This window comes from Lutjanus erythropterus, chromosome 12, assembly GCF_056507025.1.
Source record: "Lutjanus erythropterus isolate fLutEry1 chromosome 12, fLutEry1.hap2, whole genome shotgun sequence".
Classification (NCBI taxonomy): Eukaryota; Metazoa; Chordata; class Actinopteri; order Lutjaniformes; family Lutjanidae; genus Lutjanus; species Lutjanus erythropterus.
Genome location: NC_139328.1, coordinates 5,231,855 through 5,249,165, shown reverse-complemented (window position 1 = coordinate 5,249,165; position 17,311 = coordinate 5,231,855). Strand labels below are relative to the sequence as shown.

Below are 17,311 nucleotides of genomic sequence, written 5' to 3'. Positions count from 1 at the left end.
ATGTAGCAGATTACAAGTGCCTTTCACTGATAATTTAAATTAACCTTTAAATGATCATTTAAATTTCTCTGAACATCTTTCACTTTAAACGATAATTTAAATTAGGTAATTTAAATGACTTATTAGAGAGTTTGTGTGTTAATTATACACATCATCCCCTTTACTGTTTTGAAATTTTGTTGATTAAAAATGATCATGTCAGGAGAATACCTAAAGATCAGTGACATGAAAATTTTAGTGTACAAGTAGCTACGTAGGCAGCATGAAAGAAGCTACAAATACTGAAATGAGGACCTTTTCTTAAAACCTGTTATCGGGGCAACAGTATCTGTTTACCATGGAGAGTGGATTTTAAGTCTTAGCAACAACATGAAAGGAGTTGCAGAGCTGTTAAAAGACCGTTATCCAGGCTTGTAACTGTATCTGACTCTCACTCAGGATAGACTAGACATAGAGATGTTTATGCGTGTCTGTTCATGTGCCTTCTGTGAACTCGCAGATGAATTTCCAACAGTGTTTCAATTTTTTTCTCATTTTTTTCACTTATTGCAAAACAAGACATCTAAATCAATAAAAGCTATGTATCATATTATCAGATCAGAGATTTTGTTTAGAGGGATATACCAAATAACTCAAGATATTAAAAAGGAAATTCTCACCAAGTAGCAGCAAGCATCCCTCCCTTTGCTTTATCCGTTCAGTCCACCCCAGAGGGACAGCTAATGTAACGCTGGACAGTTGTCCTTTGGGAGCTTTTACCTCCGCTGGTCCAGCAGGGTATTTCTTTTTGTGACCTGCACACTCACAGCTGGAAGGGATGCAAAACCTTTTCACTCTCCTTCTGCGGTTATGAAAGCATGTGTATTTCTTCATCTTCTTCTTCTGTGAAAGGTTAGTGGGTGGTGCACACAGTTGTTGTGCAGCCGCAAGTGACTCATCCAGCCGGTTGTCAGCAGCGTGCTCGACTATCCTGCGCTATTGTGGCTTTTCAAATGCCGACAGCGCTGTCTTGGATGGCTGAACAGAATACAAATTAGCGAGGCAATTTCCCAATCTGTTATTTAGTGTTTCGTACACTTAAAAACACAAACGCGTACATAAACTCCCACATACTCAAAGGCACACAGAGTCATAAACTTCAGGGAAAAATTCAGACTTAATTCCAAATTTGCAAACTTAACCAGAACCGATTGTAGACTTGCAGACACAGTTTCCTCTCTGATTGTGACTCACATTTTAGGTCTTCTACCTATACAGTTGAAATACTGCAGCATCACAGGCTTCCAATTTCACTTTCTCATTATTGCAAGTCTGCGTGATTACGACTCTGTCACTCGCTTTAAAGTCTGACCCCACATACGCAGCAGCCTGGTTGATTGCCCAGTTACATGCTGTTTACAAATGTGCTCAAACATGATTTCCACAATCACTGATATATTCTTTTTTTCCTATTTATCCAGTTTAAAATTCCCCCTCATGCACGCGGCACACACTCACAGCCGCAGTTGTTTGTATATGCGGGGATATTTTCAAACAGAGCCAGTGAAGGATATACAGCCGGTGGTAAACACGGGGTTCCAAGGTGGAGTGTCGGTGTTCTATCTCTCCTGTTTGTTTACAGGAGCTCTCCCTGCTCTCTAAAGGCCAGAGAGATAAATGATGGATGGAGACAATTTGTGGAAGAGGGTACTTCTCCTTTAATAGAAATACAGCCAGTGGTTCTTAATCAGAATTACCAAAATATTGTAGCCAAGCCAGTATTTTAAAAACATTGCACGTCTGTTAAGCAATGCCAGAAATCAAGTGTACGAGGAATTACCAAAATAGCCAGTTGCTTCACATCACTGACAAATTTCCAGAATTAGCTCCTTCCTGCTGGAATATTGTGATGGAGCATTTCCCGTTCTAATCTGTGTAACAGCCAGGTTTTTCAGTTTGTCATTTTAGCCCTAAAAGTTTATTGTAACTCTATCACTGAGGACGCGCTGTGGGACATAAATAACAGCTATATGGCTCTTCTTTAAGCCCAAACATCTGTGCAGAAGCCCAAAGTAGCATGCATACATGCATTCATAAACATTTACATACTTGTAAACATGGATTTTGAACATGAACCAAGTGACTAACATAGGGTCCGGATGTCACTGATTACCATGAGTGTTGTGTTTCAAAAATGAGTCACCTACCTAGCCTGCAATGATTAACACTCAGACCTGCACTTGTGATTCCTTTAGTGGTATGTTCTGTTTGGTAATTAAGTATTTATGCAAGTTTAAGGAGAACTTTGACATTTCATGATAAGTTGCTACAAGGACTAATGTGTTTTTTTCAGAGACCAGTAGAGGGTTTTGCCTGCTATCATCTAAAGAGACGCAACAGTATTCTTCTCTTTAGCTCTGCAAACTGGCAAAGGCTTATTACAGCAGAAAAACTGGTCTGCACAAACACTTGAAGTGAAAGCACCAACAGTATTACTGTGACAGCAAGACAGCACAGTTCTTTTCACTTTTTAACAGGATGATATATCAGGATTACCACCGTGCATGATTCTGTCAGTAGTATTAAGTTAAAATCAGTTTTTAAATGTTTCTTAATAGCCTCCATGTTAAAGGTATGGCCTGCACCGCCGCTGTAAACTCAACTTTAAACCATGCATCATCTAACATTATTATTTGACTGTTTTTTACTTTCTGTTTACTTTAACGACCACGTCTGAGTGAGAAAATGTCTATAACTAACATTATAGACTGTTAATGAAGTCTGTGACTGTTGTTATAGACCGTAAGTCATTTTAATGTTTTTCCTCACTGCACAGTAATACAAAAATAGATTTGCCAGTGATTATCAAAACTACATATTCCTCCAGTGATTAAATAAACCATGTCATAACTAGGGAGGTGCGCGATTTGTCAACTATACGATTAAACATCACCACCCTTGATAGTCAATATTTCATTCATGCTCAATGCCAGTTAACTGTTGCCTCTAAGATGTTATGCAGCGGCCCGCCACTAGTCGGGGCTGTGGCCCAGACAGACAGCAGCCCCTCTCGTTGTATGCTGTAAGCGCGTACACCCTGATGGCTCAGGCAACCCCGGATATTTTTATCAGCAAAGTCAGACAGATGACAGCTCATAAAACCAGCGGGGTTTGGCAGCATTTTAATCAAGAAAATGGAAGTAATGTTGAATGTAGACAGTAACAGAATCAACTGGTATATTATCACTTGACTGGAGTAACATTTGATCACGTTCAGCACAGACATGGACGTTAACCTGCAAGCAGAGCAGCTACTGCTGCTAGCACTGCTAACATTAGCCACACTGTGTGGCAGGTTGCCAGCTAACATCAGCTCCAGGTTGTTAACCTGCTGCAAAGTAGTGCACATTTCAGTGGCATTTAAAGTATGATTTGGTGATTGTAGACTGTGATTAACGGCTTCAAATGGCTCTTAACATGCACATTTCTTTTTCGGACAGTGTTTAACATTCTAAATGAATATTTCTGCTCAATTTTAACAGCTTTCTGAATGTTTTCTTAGTGTTAGATTAGTCGACTAGTCTAAACTAAATTTTGCGTTTAATCGACAGGGAAATTAGTCGCCAAGAATATCCCTAGTCATAACCATTTTAAGTTTAAAGTCAAATACTTTACAGTTCATGGAAACAGTTCATACAGTGATTAAATTAACATGTGTCGCATCAGTCCTTTTGAATTCGAAGTCCAGTGTTTCTCTCATCAGGCATCTGACAAATAGTCTAATATCCACCCTATGTATTAGATCCTATTTTTAGAATCTGCTACTATTATCATTATTTTAATGTGCATTATGTGTATTTTTCAGGATTATGATTGAATAAAATATTGAAATATTAATTAGACAAGTTGCATTTATTTTGGCTAACTTAATCTTTAGAATAATTGAGAAATCATAATTGTTTAAAAATAATCATCGGTTGCAGCAAGCAACCTGTTTTTACCCAGAGACCATGTTACAAGTCCACAGGGTCACAATGCTGTCAAGCGTTGGCACCGTTTTCAGTTTTGCCGTCATGGGAGTGTGGAGACGAGGTTTTCACACACTGGATAACCTTAAAGAGGCCAGGAGAAGAGAAACCACCGTGACCTCAGTGAGGGCAGAGGTCTTGGTATGTGTCAAGAAAAGCAAAAGCAAATTGGTGAATGCTTCAGATTCCTGGCTAACAAAAGGAATAAAATAACTAAAGCTGCTCCAGGATTTTACCTCTCTGGATGTCAGAAATCATGATACCCTGCTGTGCTCCTCAGCTTTTTACCACCTAGTCTGGCAAACCTCTCTCCGTTCAAACATTTTTTCTGAAATGGTTTCCCTTGTATGTGGCGAGACACTGCAACTTGTAAACTCAAAGGTCCAACATGTACACAGTGCTAATGACCTCCAGACAACCTTAATTGTGATTGTTAGCAGCTCGGAGCTGCCGTTTTCATTTCTAAATTGCTCCAAGTCTACCTTCCGGAATCCAGTCCACCTCGTTTAAGCCGTCCTGCCCATAAACATCAAACGCGACCACATCCTCAAACAGGTCGTTTACAGGACCGAAGAACCCAGATAGAGCCAAATCATACGATATCTGCCCATCATCCGTGTCATTCCAGCCGTATTATGAGATCATTGTGGAGAATACACAAGAACACTTCAAAACTTTGAAATCAAACATATTCTGTTTCTGGTTACTGCTTGTGGCTGAGAGAAAACTGCGGTTTGTTTGTGTTTGTTTACATTAAATCCTGAGGAACCCAGCAGATGTGAAACTTTTTTTTTGTTCTTCCCTGTTCCCCTCTATATTACAGCTCGGTTCAGTGTCCCACATTTCCACACTCAGTCCCACTGGAACTATAAACTAAGCAGCCTGCTTCATTCAATACAGAGAAACATTTTAGTTTAAAGGTGAGTTAAGTTTCATTGGCCATAACCATAAACACAAGGTTGGATAAGTCCAGGGTCTAAACCAAGCTGTTTCTTACTTAGGAATTTAAAATTTGTGGACTCAAGTGCAGCTGAGGAGTATTTTGTTCAGTTAAATGCAACTGGAAAAGCCTTTATGCCCTGCTTAATTTAAGTCACTAGTTCCTTTAGTAATAATTTTTGTCATAATTTTTTTAATACTTTTTTTTCACAGACGAAACAAAGAAAACTAAATAATACTTTTTAAAAACTTTTTGATGACAAAAACTAAATCTATTGACACTTGTGTCAACGAATAAAAATAAGACGAGAATGTGCGGGAGGGATAAGTTGTATATGCATAATACTTCATCTATGGTCCTCTTCTATCAAGTCCTGGTAACTAAACCACAAGCAATAGTGCAGCTACATTACTGCCCTCTGGTGGTCAGGAGGACTAATAACGCAGTGATAATGGGTGCAATGATAGATAAAAATTTGACAGTTGACACTAAAATGATAATGCTATATGTGCATTAATGAGAGAATTAAAGCAGACGTTTAAAAGTAACAATGTTAATGTTAATAACAGGTTGATAGACGTTTCCCACAGCAGTATCAAGAGTTTGGAAAATCTAGAGAAATATATAAATTATGCATTTCGCTTTAATTAAACCTGTTTGATTTTAGTGGACCAAATCTACAATAGATTGTATTTAGTCAACTAAATGTAGATTAGAGCTGAAATTTTTTTTTTTTGGGGGGGGGGGGGAAATTTCATTTCATTTCATTTCATTCATTATACAGGAAAAGATTAAAAGTAACATAATCTGTACCAAATAAGGATATTATTTGAAGATATTTATTCTTATTTTATTACTTTTTAAAGATATTATTCTGTAGAATCTGATGTGTAGGACAGCATATCTCTGCCAATTCCGATTAATTGTGCAGCCCTAATCTAGACTACATTAAATCAATTTTGATGACTAAAATATAACTAAAAGACTGACTAAAACTAAATAAAAATAATTAAAATAATAATAAATTAATAAAACTATCAGTAGTTTTGTACATCATCTAGCTGTTTTGGGTACAGATACATGAGGGAAATCATCTTTTTTTTTTTTGAGTTGCACATTTTCCATTTTAGCACTCACTTTCTGATTGTTCTTAACCCTCTGTATCTCTCGGTTCACATCACTTTTTCCATCTGTTTGATCCCTTGCTCATATTGGCTTCCAGTAGGTCCTCTCTTCACCCCACCATTGTCCTGCTCTAATCCTGTGCTTTAAGCTCCTTTGGTGATGGTTTCTATGGCTGTGATTTTTCCTACAGCTGTGAAACTACAAGACAAATACATTTAGCTTTTGCAAAGCTTCTGTTGCAATTGACAACAAAAACATAAAGAAACTGAGTGCTTTTATGGTATTAGTCAACTCTCGGTGATGCATTAATGGTTCCTCCTTTTGCATCAATAACACAGAGAGAGAAATGGAATTTAAATTTTACAGGCTCTTCAACATGATCGTACACTATAAATAAATATGTTGTGTTGCCTCTTACAGGCTCACCACCAGTGTTGAAGATCTCACCAAATCTCAACACATTCACATATTTATACATGTATGATAATGTGTTGCTTTGTGTGAGCAACCATTCTACCTCCGTCAGTTCTCAGCAAATATTGTTCTTGTAGCAGATGGCCACTCAGATATAAAGTAGCTTTACTGCAGACTACAAATTTGGCTTTCATTCCACTTTTGAAGCCCCTCAAAGTCTTACCAGTTTTGCCCTCAGCTTCTATGAGGCTTACTTGTTTCCAAGCCTGTGAGCTGGAGGAAAAAGTTTGGAAAAAAGGGACCTAATTTTGGTGGTTTTGCCAAGCTATGTAAAATGTGAAACTGGAATCTGTGACCATTCTTACATTTTCTTGTGCTCTGTCATTCATCAAAACTTCTCTTCCTCACTTTTTACTACTAGGTAGGCTCAGTGTACTCCACATGTACAATGTGAAGATGACTTTTAGGGAAGGAAGATACTAAAAGTGTGCTAGAATCATGGCCAACAGACAGTGTAAAGTGTAATATGTTGTCAGAATGTGCATAAAAACGGGGATGGAAACACAATTTTTGGGGCATCTTAAAGGGCATGTTGATTGTTATCAAGCATTCATGAGCCCTGAGCAAATACAAAGTTACATGCATCTTAGCCAAGTAATTATTTCTTGGAGTTAAGAAGACTGTAAGTTTGGTGGCCAAAGCACATATTTGGTGGCCCAAATGTAAACCCATCTGTAAACAAAACAGAAAGGGCAATTTAATGGAACTTAACACAGACTTTCTTTACTATGTAACCTGTATTGTGGACATCTATAAGGATGAGTAGGATTAGTAAACCCATACTTTAGTAGCCCTGACATATCGGAAGCTAGCTAGTGCCAAGTACTGTCAGCTGAAGTAATCAGGATGTAACATCGTGCTGGTGAAGGCTCACAGTGTGGGGATAAAACCTGATGGCCTGCATGGAATATCTGGTGGCCACAGCGTAACTTTTTGTGGCCATGGGCTGTCTGGCCATTGATTGAATGCAGTAAATCAATCAAATGAACAACATAAGGAGACTGTAACATAATTAACATAACATATTCCATCACTTTACTGACATCGTTTTCATTGGTTTAAGGCTCAATGGACACTCTTTAATTTCCATCATCTTGTAGCGCCCTCTTCTTCTTCTGAAGTGTTTTAATGGCACCGGAGTTGGAGGATTAGTGCCACCAACTGTTCTTTATCTGCCCAAGTCCATCCACAGTCGTGGTTGCTTAAAATTTGACCAATGTCAAGTCAGGTGAAACTGTTAGTTTCCTAGTTTGCCTCCTTCCTCTGACTGTTGTTGACTTCTCTACAGTCGACCTCTATTGTGATCAATTAACTCTCCCAGTTCAGGGTTGTTTTAACAGGTGCCTCATTGGAGCACGTGGCCTTGTGCACACACTTAAATCTAATAATCCAGACCAATTTAACCATAAAGCTGTCGCAGGAGAAGGGAACCAGTCATTTCCTTTCCGACCACAGCCCGGCGACAGGCCCCGAACACCAAAGCTACACACTCGTGTTCACCTTTTGAGGGTGTGTGTGCGTGTGTGTGTATGTGTGTATGGGGCTGGATGAGTACGTGGTGTGGGGCCGCTCTGCAGCTTCCTGTTCAGTGTCCACGGTCAAATGCCACTGACTCAGCGGTGTTTCTCTCGACAAACTAATACACACGCACACAGAGGTTAGCGGTCAGTCCACAGTTGAAGCCACATCCTGTTCCCTGGAGGTTATTTGCTTCGAGCTTTGAGTACTACTTCTGCAGAGCATTTATTAAACAGTCTTTGATCGCTATTGCTCATAATTTACAAGTTTGTTTTAACCTTTATTCAACTAGTTAAGGCCTGGTGTATTCTCACTAAACTCACCTTGTATCACTGCTCCATTTTCTTAAGTATTCGTTGCCAGTCACAACCCACAAACAACCTTCATTGCTCTCACTTTGGAGAGCTAAACAAGGATGTTATAATTTCCTTTCCCTTTCCTTTCCATCCTAATTGGTGGAGGTTTGAGTTGGTGACCTTTACTGTAAGCAACTTCCCACATTTTTAAACCCATAACAGTACCCACAACCCCCTCCCTCCCTCCCGACCGTCCTGAATCCTCACATACTAACTGCTCTCGCATTTCTCACAGCCACCTGTACTTTGCCAGTTGTCTGAATGTCTTCAAAGAGATCCCCACCCCGTGACATTCGTGTCTATGTACATGTCAGGTCATTTGCTGTTTAAAGCGAGGGGTGTGTGTTGTGTGTCATTAGCTTCTCTCCTTCCTAGAATAAAGGGGAAAAAAAACGCATCACTCTCTTTATTCAGCATACACAGACGCACACACATCCAAACAGTGCTGCTAAATAGATTCCTGGCAAACACAAGCTGTGTTGACAGGAGAGATGAGCTGCTGTTCCTGTTGCAGCTTGCCGAAGGCACAGAGCCGGGCCCGCGTTCAAAAAGAGCCGCCACTGTTGAAGCCACAAAGCCAGCAGACTTGTTGCTACTGCCTGTGCCAACACACACAAACACTCAAGAACAAACACACACACACACACACACACACACACACACACACACACACACACAAGGAGTCATGCATTGCTGTATCAAAGGCGGCCGGGCGGGTGCTTGACTATTTGAACAGGTGATTCCCATTTACATCTGCTGACCCTATTGGCTTCGTGCCTTTTAGGAAGTTGCACTGTCAGGCGAGTCAATCACGCACTGCTAGTTCGTTGCACGTTTGTTAAGTTCATCATTTGAAGTAAAGCTGTGAAGTGGACTGTTTGATGCAGGTGTAATCTCGTTAATTAGGTTTTAAAAAACATCAAAACTGTTATTCATATAGATCCTATAGTTTTCAAAGATACCTTTTTTATGAGTTTGTGTCTCAGTTTCCCGATATTCACTGGCTGTTTTTTAATGACTGAATTCAGGTAAAATTAATTTTATCAGTTACATAATACCATTCATGTGGTTCTGTTGGCCTGTCTGACAGGTTGCCCTAGCGACTGATGACGATTGCACTGTGTAAAAATACCTCAGGCCATCGTATTTCATACTGGGCTTTGGAGGTTTGTGATTTCCCAGCTGCACGACAACAACAGATACTACAACACTGATTCCAGTAAAGCTGTGTAAAACTTCTTGTAAAACAGAATGTGATCATTTGCTGTTAATTTATGACATTTATTCAATTGAAACTGACTGTGTAAAGACAAAATATTTAATGATTTACCTTTATATATGTTTATTCTGAATTTGATGCGTGCCATACTTTTCGAAACAGTTTGGACAAGGGCAACAAAAGACTGGAAACAAAGCACCTGTCTGGAGCAGATTGAGTGGTTACAGGTGATAGTGTCATGATTGGTTATGAAAACGGCATCCTGGAAAGGCTCAGTTGTTAGCAAGCAAGAACGGCTGAGTTTCACCACTTTTAGACACATGATTTTATAAAAGATATTACTACATGGGCCCGATAAAACTTCATGAAACATTTGACATTAAACAGCGAATTTGCAAATGATTGGGTTCTGTTTTCATTTACGTTTTACGCAGCATCCTACCTTTTTTGGAATTGGAACTGTAAATGGAGAGTCAGCCGCTGTTTTTCCTCAATTAATAATGTAATTTTACCAATGTGCAGCGCGGAAGCTGTGGTAAAGAAAGCAGTAAATTCTTATAGGACAGTCATGGAGAAACCTTATAAGGGAAAAAAGTTCAAAGAAAGATCACACTGGTCCTAAGTCAGTGTGTGTAAACATAATTTAACTTGCTAAAACTTAATAATCCTTATCAACATCATAATAATCATCCCCATTTTCCATCTTGTCTGGTTTTAAGTTGGAGGCTTAAACATATAATGTAATAGTTTTTAGCTGTTAACTGTAGTGTGCTACAGTCATAGACATTTTACCTTACATTTGACGTTGACCATATAACATCTTAATGGAATTAAAATGCTTCTGTATTTATTATACATTGCCGTATTGCACTAATATTTAACATTAGCGTTAAGCTGCTTAATGAAAGTTGGAGCAAATGATGACTTCACGTGGTTTGATTTGCATGTTGGCACACAGTCTTCTTCCTGAGGGCGGCGGTTTGTAAACAGAAGAATGGATGTTTAGGGACTGCAGTGTTTCAACTGCATACTCATATTTTTTCATTACTATCACCTTCATAACTGTTTTGTGCGTGCTGTCAGGTTTGCTTTCAGTTGCACTGTTAGTTTGCGAAACCATTATGTGATTCTAATCAGAGTCCCTAACTCTTTTCCTACAACTTTTCAGACGGGGTTTGTTCGGCTCTCCAGGGCAGCTGCACCCCTCACCCACTGCTCGATTCTGCTCCTACCAGGGTCGTAATTACTGATGTCTTGCGAGCCCCTCACCCTGATTTCATCCATTAAAAGCCCAAGAGCCATTTCCCTAATCAGTGCTAGTATGGGGTCTGGCTTCTGCTTGGCTTCTGTGTTTAATGTCAGTGTTGCGGAGGATAATCTCACTTTGATGTTTGGATGGTAAATTGCAGGTGGCTGTCTACGGTGGGAGGTGTCATCGTGCGAATGTCACTTCTGTGTTTGATGCACATGACTCTGATCTCACAGAGGAAAAAACAGTCCTACCACTAATGCATCATTTTCTGTTTTCTCTCCCTTCCTTTTGTCCATGTTTCTGTCTCATTTCCTTGCCAATACCTCAGAGGGGCACAGAGGGGTTTTGGAAGTCGGTGGCTCACTACGTGCCTCGGGAGCCGACGGAGATAAGAATCCTCAATCCCTACTTCATCCAGGAGGCCGCCTTCCAGTTCATAGGCCTGCCCTTCAACAATGGCCTAATGGGCAAAGGGGTAAGTCGCACGCAAGCACACTTTTACAACTTGGGCTGCAACTACCACTTATTTCCATTGTTGATTGATGTTTCCTAAAGCCCAAAATGATGTCTTCAAATGTCTTGTTTTCTCCACAACCCAATTATATTCAGTTTACTGTCATACTGGAGTAAAGACACCAGGAAATATTCACATTTAGGAAGCTGGAATAAGACAATTTAGACTTTTTCTGAAAAAAAGCTCCAACTGATGAGTCTGTTCTCAAAATAGTTGGTGATTAATGGTCGACAACTAATCTCTGCAGCTCTGCTTACAACGTGGTTGTTCTCTTTTTCCAATGTTTTGTAAATTTGCACACCTTCACGTAAATATGAAAAAAGTCAAATAAAAGTGACTGACAGTTGACAATCAGTCAAATCATGAAAAAGAGACACACCCAACTGAAAAACTGAAATGATCTTTTTCAGAATCATTACACTGAAGCCAAGGTCAGATGATGACAGCGCTGTGCCCTGTACTGTATGTGTATTTCTAGATAATTAATAGAAGAAAATAATACAAATTACACATAACCTGTTGTTTCTTTGGACATTTAAGGCCCATTCTAATTCTTTGATGAGTAATGTTTGTTAGTCATGTAACAGGAGCTCTAAATAGAGAACAGTTGTACTAAAAATATGGAATTTAACTGTACTTTTCCCACCTTTCTATAGATATTTATGATCTGCTCTTTAGCTTTGGTGGATAAGAATGAAGAACATTTACTTGGTTATCTGTACTTTACTTGACTTTCACTCCACTACATTTCAAAGACAAATATTCTACTTTTGACTCCACTACATTTCTATGAAGGTTGTCGTTACTCTTTACTTTTAGACGAAGCAGAGCTTTGAAGTCAGCTGATGCCGTTTTTTCTTTTCTAATATGCAACTGGCCACAGAAGGAAACCAATCACAGTACCCGCTCTCAACTGGGACTGATGTAAAAGAAGAAATACATCATCCAAATTTTGACTGAGCAACTTTCACTGGTAGTTGAGTAATATTTGACCAGGAGTATTTATACTTTGACTCAAGTACTGTGATTAAGTTGTATTTTATCTTAATATTTTTGTACTTTAATCTTTGTTTTAAAGGCTTTCTTTAAGTGTTTTTTTTAACCTCGAAATGGCATCTTACCTAAGTCAATTTCAAAATACAGAGAGTTAAGGAAAGTACCAAACAAGAGGAAATGCCAACCAATTTCTTACTGTTGAATACCTGCTGCAAACCTGGTCCAGTCTGAATTCTACAGTACTCTATTGTTTTTGATGTATGTGCTATGCTCATGAACCATGTTTGTCATGAACGACTGTTTTAGCTCTTGAAAAGAGAACAGAAAACATTTTGCTGGAGAAACAAAGTGAACAAATTGTAGCCGGCGACCACCAGCCAGAGTACACAGGAGAAAATTCCAAAGCACTGATCATTTGAAATCAAATACTGGTGTGTATGTGTGCATGGTTGAGTGAAAACAGCACCGTTTGTGTTCATGTATGGTTGAATTGTGTGTCTGTGTGTTTTGTTGGTAAGTAGAGGGGATATTGTTAAAGAATAGGAGAGGACATGAGGAGTGTATCACCGTAACTCTGCCCTCTGGGGCCACCAGAACACCCCTGCATGAACTGCAACATGTGTTCAACATGTGGGCATCTGGCCTGCGTGTGTGTCCGTGTGTGAGAGAGAGTGCATTGGTCATTTGTGTGTGTGTGTGTGTGTGTGCACATTTATGTTTGTGTCTGGGTTTTTGCAGCGCTGTCTCATACAACACAGGCCGCAGAGTTGTATGATTTGGCACATTGTCTCTGTAGAACACTTTCCTGTCTATCTTCTGATCATCGGAGTTTATGTTTATGTGTGTGGTAATTAATGAGGAGGTCTATTTGTTACGCTAGTGTTTATGTTGAGTGTGTGTGTGAGTGTGTGTGTAAATTAATCTGTATTAGAACACGCAGTAGGGGGTGGGCCAGCTGCTGGTTCAGCTCCACCTACCCTGAGGGCTGCAAATCAGGGTAATGATTTAAATGGGGCCTCCCTCCACTCTTTCTTCTGCACCCACTTTTTTCCATCGCACACACACAATTTTTTTTCCCTCTCTCTTATTCTCCAACACACACACACACACACACACACACACACACAGAGCCCCTGTACCCCCCACATCTCTGGCAGCCCAAGGCGATTAGGAAGCACAATTCGACCCTGTAGATCACTGTGTCGTAGCAGGGGTCTGCAGGGGTCGCGTCTTAAAGGTAATAGTTAATCACCAAGTGCTCAAAGTCAGTTAGCAGCAGCAGAGCAGAACAAAGACAGAGGTACAAAGGAGGGAGGGAAGCAGATACATGAGAGGGACTGGACATCTGCATCTGAGCTGGTGTCAGAAACCACCATCAGTTTCAAAATTGGCTGAAAATGATAAAACTGCACATCTTTCGTCCATATGAATCCCTGTGTTAATCTAAATAAATGAAGCCTGTGTGCCGTGATGTTTCTGACAGTCTGCGTCTCTGTCCTCTTTCCAGAACATTCCAACTTTGGGAACAGTCGCTATAACGATGGCACTGCATAACTGTGATGAAGTGGCCGTGGCTGGCTTTGGCTACGACATGAACACGCCCCACGCACCTCTGCACTACTACGAGACTGTCAAGATGTCCGCCATTAAAGAGGTGAGTTTGTGAGCGTCTGAGCACAGCAGTTATTTCTCTACGAAAAACCTGAGGTGTCGATGCTATTTTTTTCCTTTCGCGCACCGATTCTGACACCTGAGCTTTGCATAAAGGCTATTAATGAGAAACAATCCAGTACCAGTGCATTCACCTGGTAAAGAGTCAGTTTTGTTTTCCACACATCCCCAAAACAGTTCAGTCTCAAAAGACAGTCAACTCAAAAAGCCTGCTTTGTGATTTGCCACTGATCCCCACAAAAACAAAACGAATCAGATAAGACTAAGACTGAAACTGAAACAGTTAAGTAACAGAGATTATGTACAATATATACACCAGGTTCTCACATTACCAAAGGTCAGTCAGTGACTTATTCAGTCAGGTTTGCAGTGTCTGCCTTATGCAACTCCTGCAGAAACTCCAGTGGAAATACACAATCCACCAGAGTCTTCCTCCTCCTGATACAGACTCTAGAGACCTTGAGCTGGCTATAATAACTCAGACTTGAGAATACGATGTGATGCTGAGGTAAAGCGGGCGTTTTTTTCCCTCCACTGGCCAACAAATTTGGTGTGCAGGACGCTGGTAGAAAGTAGCAGGGTCCCATTTTGGGGCTTATACATGACGTAGTATCAGATCGGTGCACAGACTCGTGTGCTCGCCGATAGCCTTACAAAAAATCTATTTTTGTCTTTGGTCGAGAGTCTATCAAGAGGTAAAAACTTTTTCTTGTGTTCTACAAATTTGCCATATTAAGGATCTCATAAATGACCAGATTTTTAAATGAAATCTGGTGTGATATTCTCTACATACTAATGAGAACAATATTCTCTGGCTTCTCCCTGATCGCTGTGGCCACTGAAGAATAACTGAAGAAACAAATAACTGTAATCCTTGATTAGGAGAGACCACCACTCCTGTGGAGTCGGGTGAGGCGGAGGTGAACTGGCCTACAGCCAAAATACATTCACTCCAAAGCATTCACTCTGTTGTCTGATGGTTATGTTAGTCTAAGAACTGTGCATGACTTGGACTTCGCTCAGCTTTTGTGTTTCACATCCAAAGCTGTGACAGTTTTGAGCAGGACTTGAGGAGTCGCACTAATTGGATCCGTCGGTCAGGACACACGCTGATCAGCTCCTTGTACTGTGACAGATGAGAGTATTCAGATATGAGGGTTTAATGGCAGGCTCTTTTGTGCCGTTTGAAACCGTGAAGGTGGGAGGAAAAATTCTGGCAGGGAGTTGTAGCTTGGCTGTGTCATTTTCTTTTTATGATAATTATACCATCAGTTAAAATATGCTCATTTTGCTCAGTTGCCAGACTTTCAGCACTCTGAATATTCATATTAACTCAGACTAAATACTGAGATTCATATACATTTTATTTCCTTGTATGTTTTTTTTAAATATAGCTTTATGTTATGTTTAACTTTAATGTGAACTGACTGGTTAATACACAAAATAAAAATGCAAAAACAAACAAAAATAAGACAGTTGGACTAAAATTAACTTAATAAACTTTATAACTTCTTTCATTTTCATCTGTTAAAGGACCAGTGTGTAGGATTTAGTGACATCTACTGGTGAGTTTGCACATGCAAACACCTTGCCTCACTTTCCAAGCGCACAGGAGAACATACAGTGGCTGCCAAACTCACACAAACATCGAAAGGCCGTATCTAAACATGTGACTCGTCTGAACTATCATGTCTTCCCCTCTAAACACCAAGTCTCTGTCTCGTCAAAGAGTGCATAAAGGTTGTGGTGAGGCGTTACCCAGCAGGCCACACGTGTACACGTGCAGTAATTTTCTACCACAAAATGTAAAACTTCAATCATAATCCAGAAAATGAAAACTAGAACTGACGAATGAAAATCAAGGTTAAGGTTAATTCAGCCAGACTGAAGTGGCAGTGGCCTTTCGTCAGCCACTGTATCAACACGCTAACTGCTAACGTGTCGTTTGATCAATCGTTTTTTAAAAGGCCTCATGACGGATCTCTCTCCTCCATCGGTCAAGTCTTCCTCTCAGTGTTTATGCTGAAGCCCAGTGGAATCAAAGATGTCACCCGCCTGCTGACGTGTGTAAACCATGAGCTCAGTATGATGATAACCTTTGTCTAAACTCCCAGTGAACCTTTGGCATCTATTATCATCATCTTCATCAGCATTGTCATCATCAGCCACACATGGCTAATTGATGGGAATACTTTTGCCTTTTTTTGTTTGGAACACTTAACAGCTCCCGCTCCCTCGGGTCGTGAAATTATCCACGCATTTTTCCGCTGCTTCGGAGAAAGAGGCTGTTTCCTATCTGGATGGACGCTTTAAAGGTCCACGGAAATCATGTAATTAAGCAAGATAGACAAAAACATGATCTTAAAATGTCACATGCATCACTTAAACCAGTATAGTGCTACTGAGGTCACCTGTCAAAGCTTCTGAGATCAATATTTTTATATTAACAATCGATCAAATGACCGTTTGTATGTGAACAGGTTTAGGTTGTCACTCTGCTCTGCAGTTCCCCTCAGCTCTACAGCACTTTTTGGCAGCTTGAAATTTTTTGTTTTGATGTTATGGCCTGAGACGTTACTGTTTTAATTCACTCTCACTGCTTTGAACCGCAGCAGGAAGCTGTTTTCAACAATAAAACTTGCCAATCAGCAGACAGACAAAGTTAACAGTTTGTGAACGCACTGGAACATTTATCAGCTCAAGAGGCAGATATTTGGTGGTGGAGAGGAAAACGGAGCTAAAAGAAGAGTGAATCAGGAGGTCAGAATCATGACTCCAAATTAATGTTTACACCTTGTTTCTGCTGCAACCAAGGACAGTGGACATAAAATCTTTAGGTTCAGATGAATGTTCTGATGGTGACTCTAACAGCCAGACAGGAATCGTGTCATAACACAGCGAAAAACTCGAGTGGACAAACACATATTGGTCCTTTCCTACCGCTCCTTTCTGGAGAGCACTTTAACACTGTTCTGTGGCCTGGTATTTTTCATTGTCATGTCAAGTAAGATTGCTGGACAACAAAATAGTTGCATGACAGTGATCTCTGGGTTCTGAGTGGTGAGGAAAGAACAGGCGGTTATTAGAGAGGAAGCACGTCCCAGGCAGACGGTACAGGGTCCCATCCCTCCAAACCAATCGGGATCAAAGATCATTTGTACCGACCAGTATTATATTGCTGAACAAACTGTAAAACAAAAGGACAACTGAACCTCTGTGTGTCAGGATGCTGTACCTTA

General features: G+C 40.1%; 1 protein-coding gene across 5 annotated transcripts in view; it reads left to right on the top strand.

The window, feature by feature from the left end:
* Positions 1-17,311, top strand: part of st3gal3b (ST3 beta-galactoside alpha-2,3-sialyltransferase 3b) — a 62,265-nt gene that overhangs the window by 41,543 nt on the left and 3,411 nt on the right. For all 5 annotated transcript variants that reach the window (XM_084731406.1, XM_084731407.1, XM_084731408.1 and 2 more), the window contains 2 exons: positions 11,220-11,366; positions 13,909-14,055. In XM_084731406.1, coding sequence (XP_084587532.1) covers positions 11,220-11,366; positions 13,909-14,055 — 294 coding nt within the window. The remainder of the gene's footprint in view (positions 1-11,219; positions 11,367-13,908; positions 14,056-17,311) is intronic.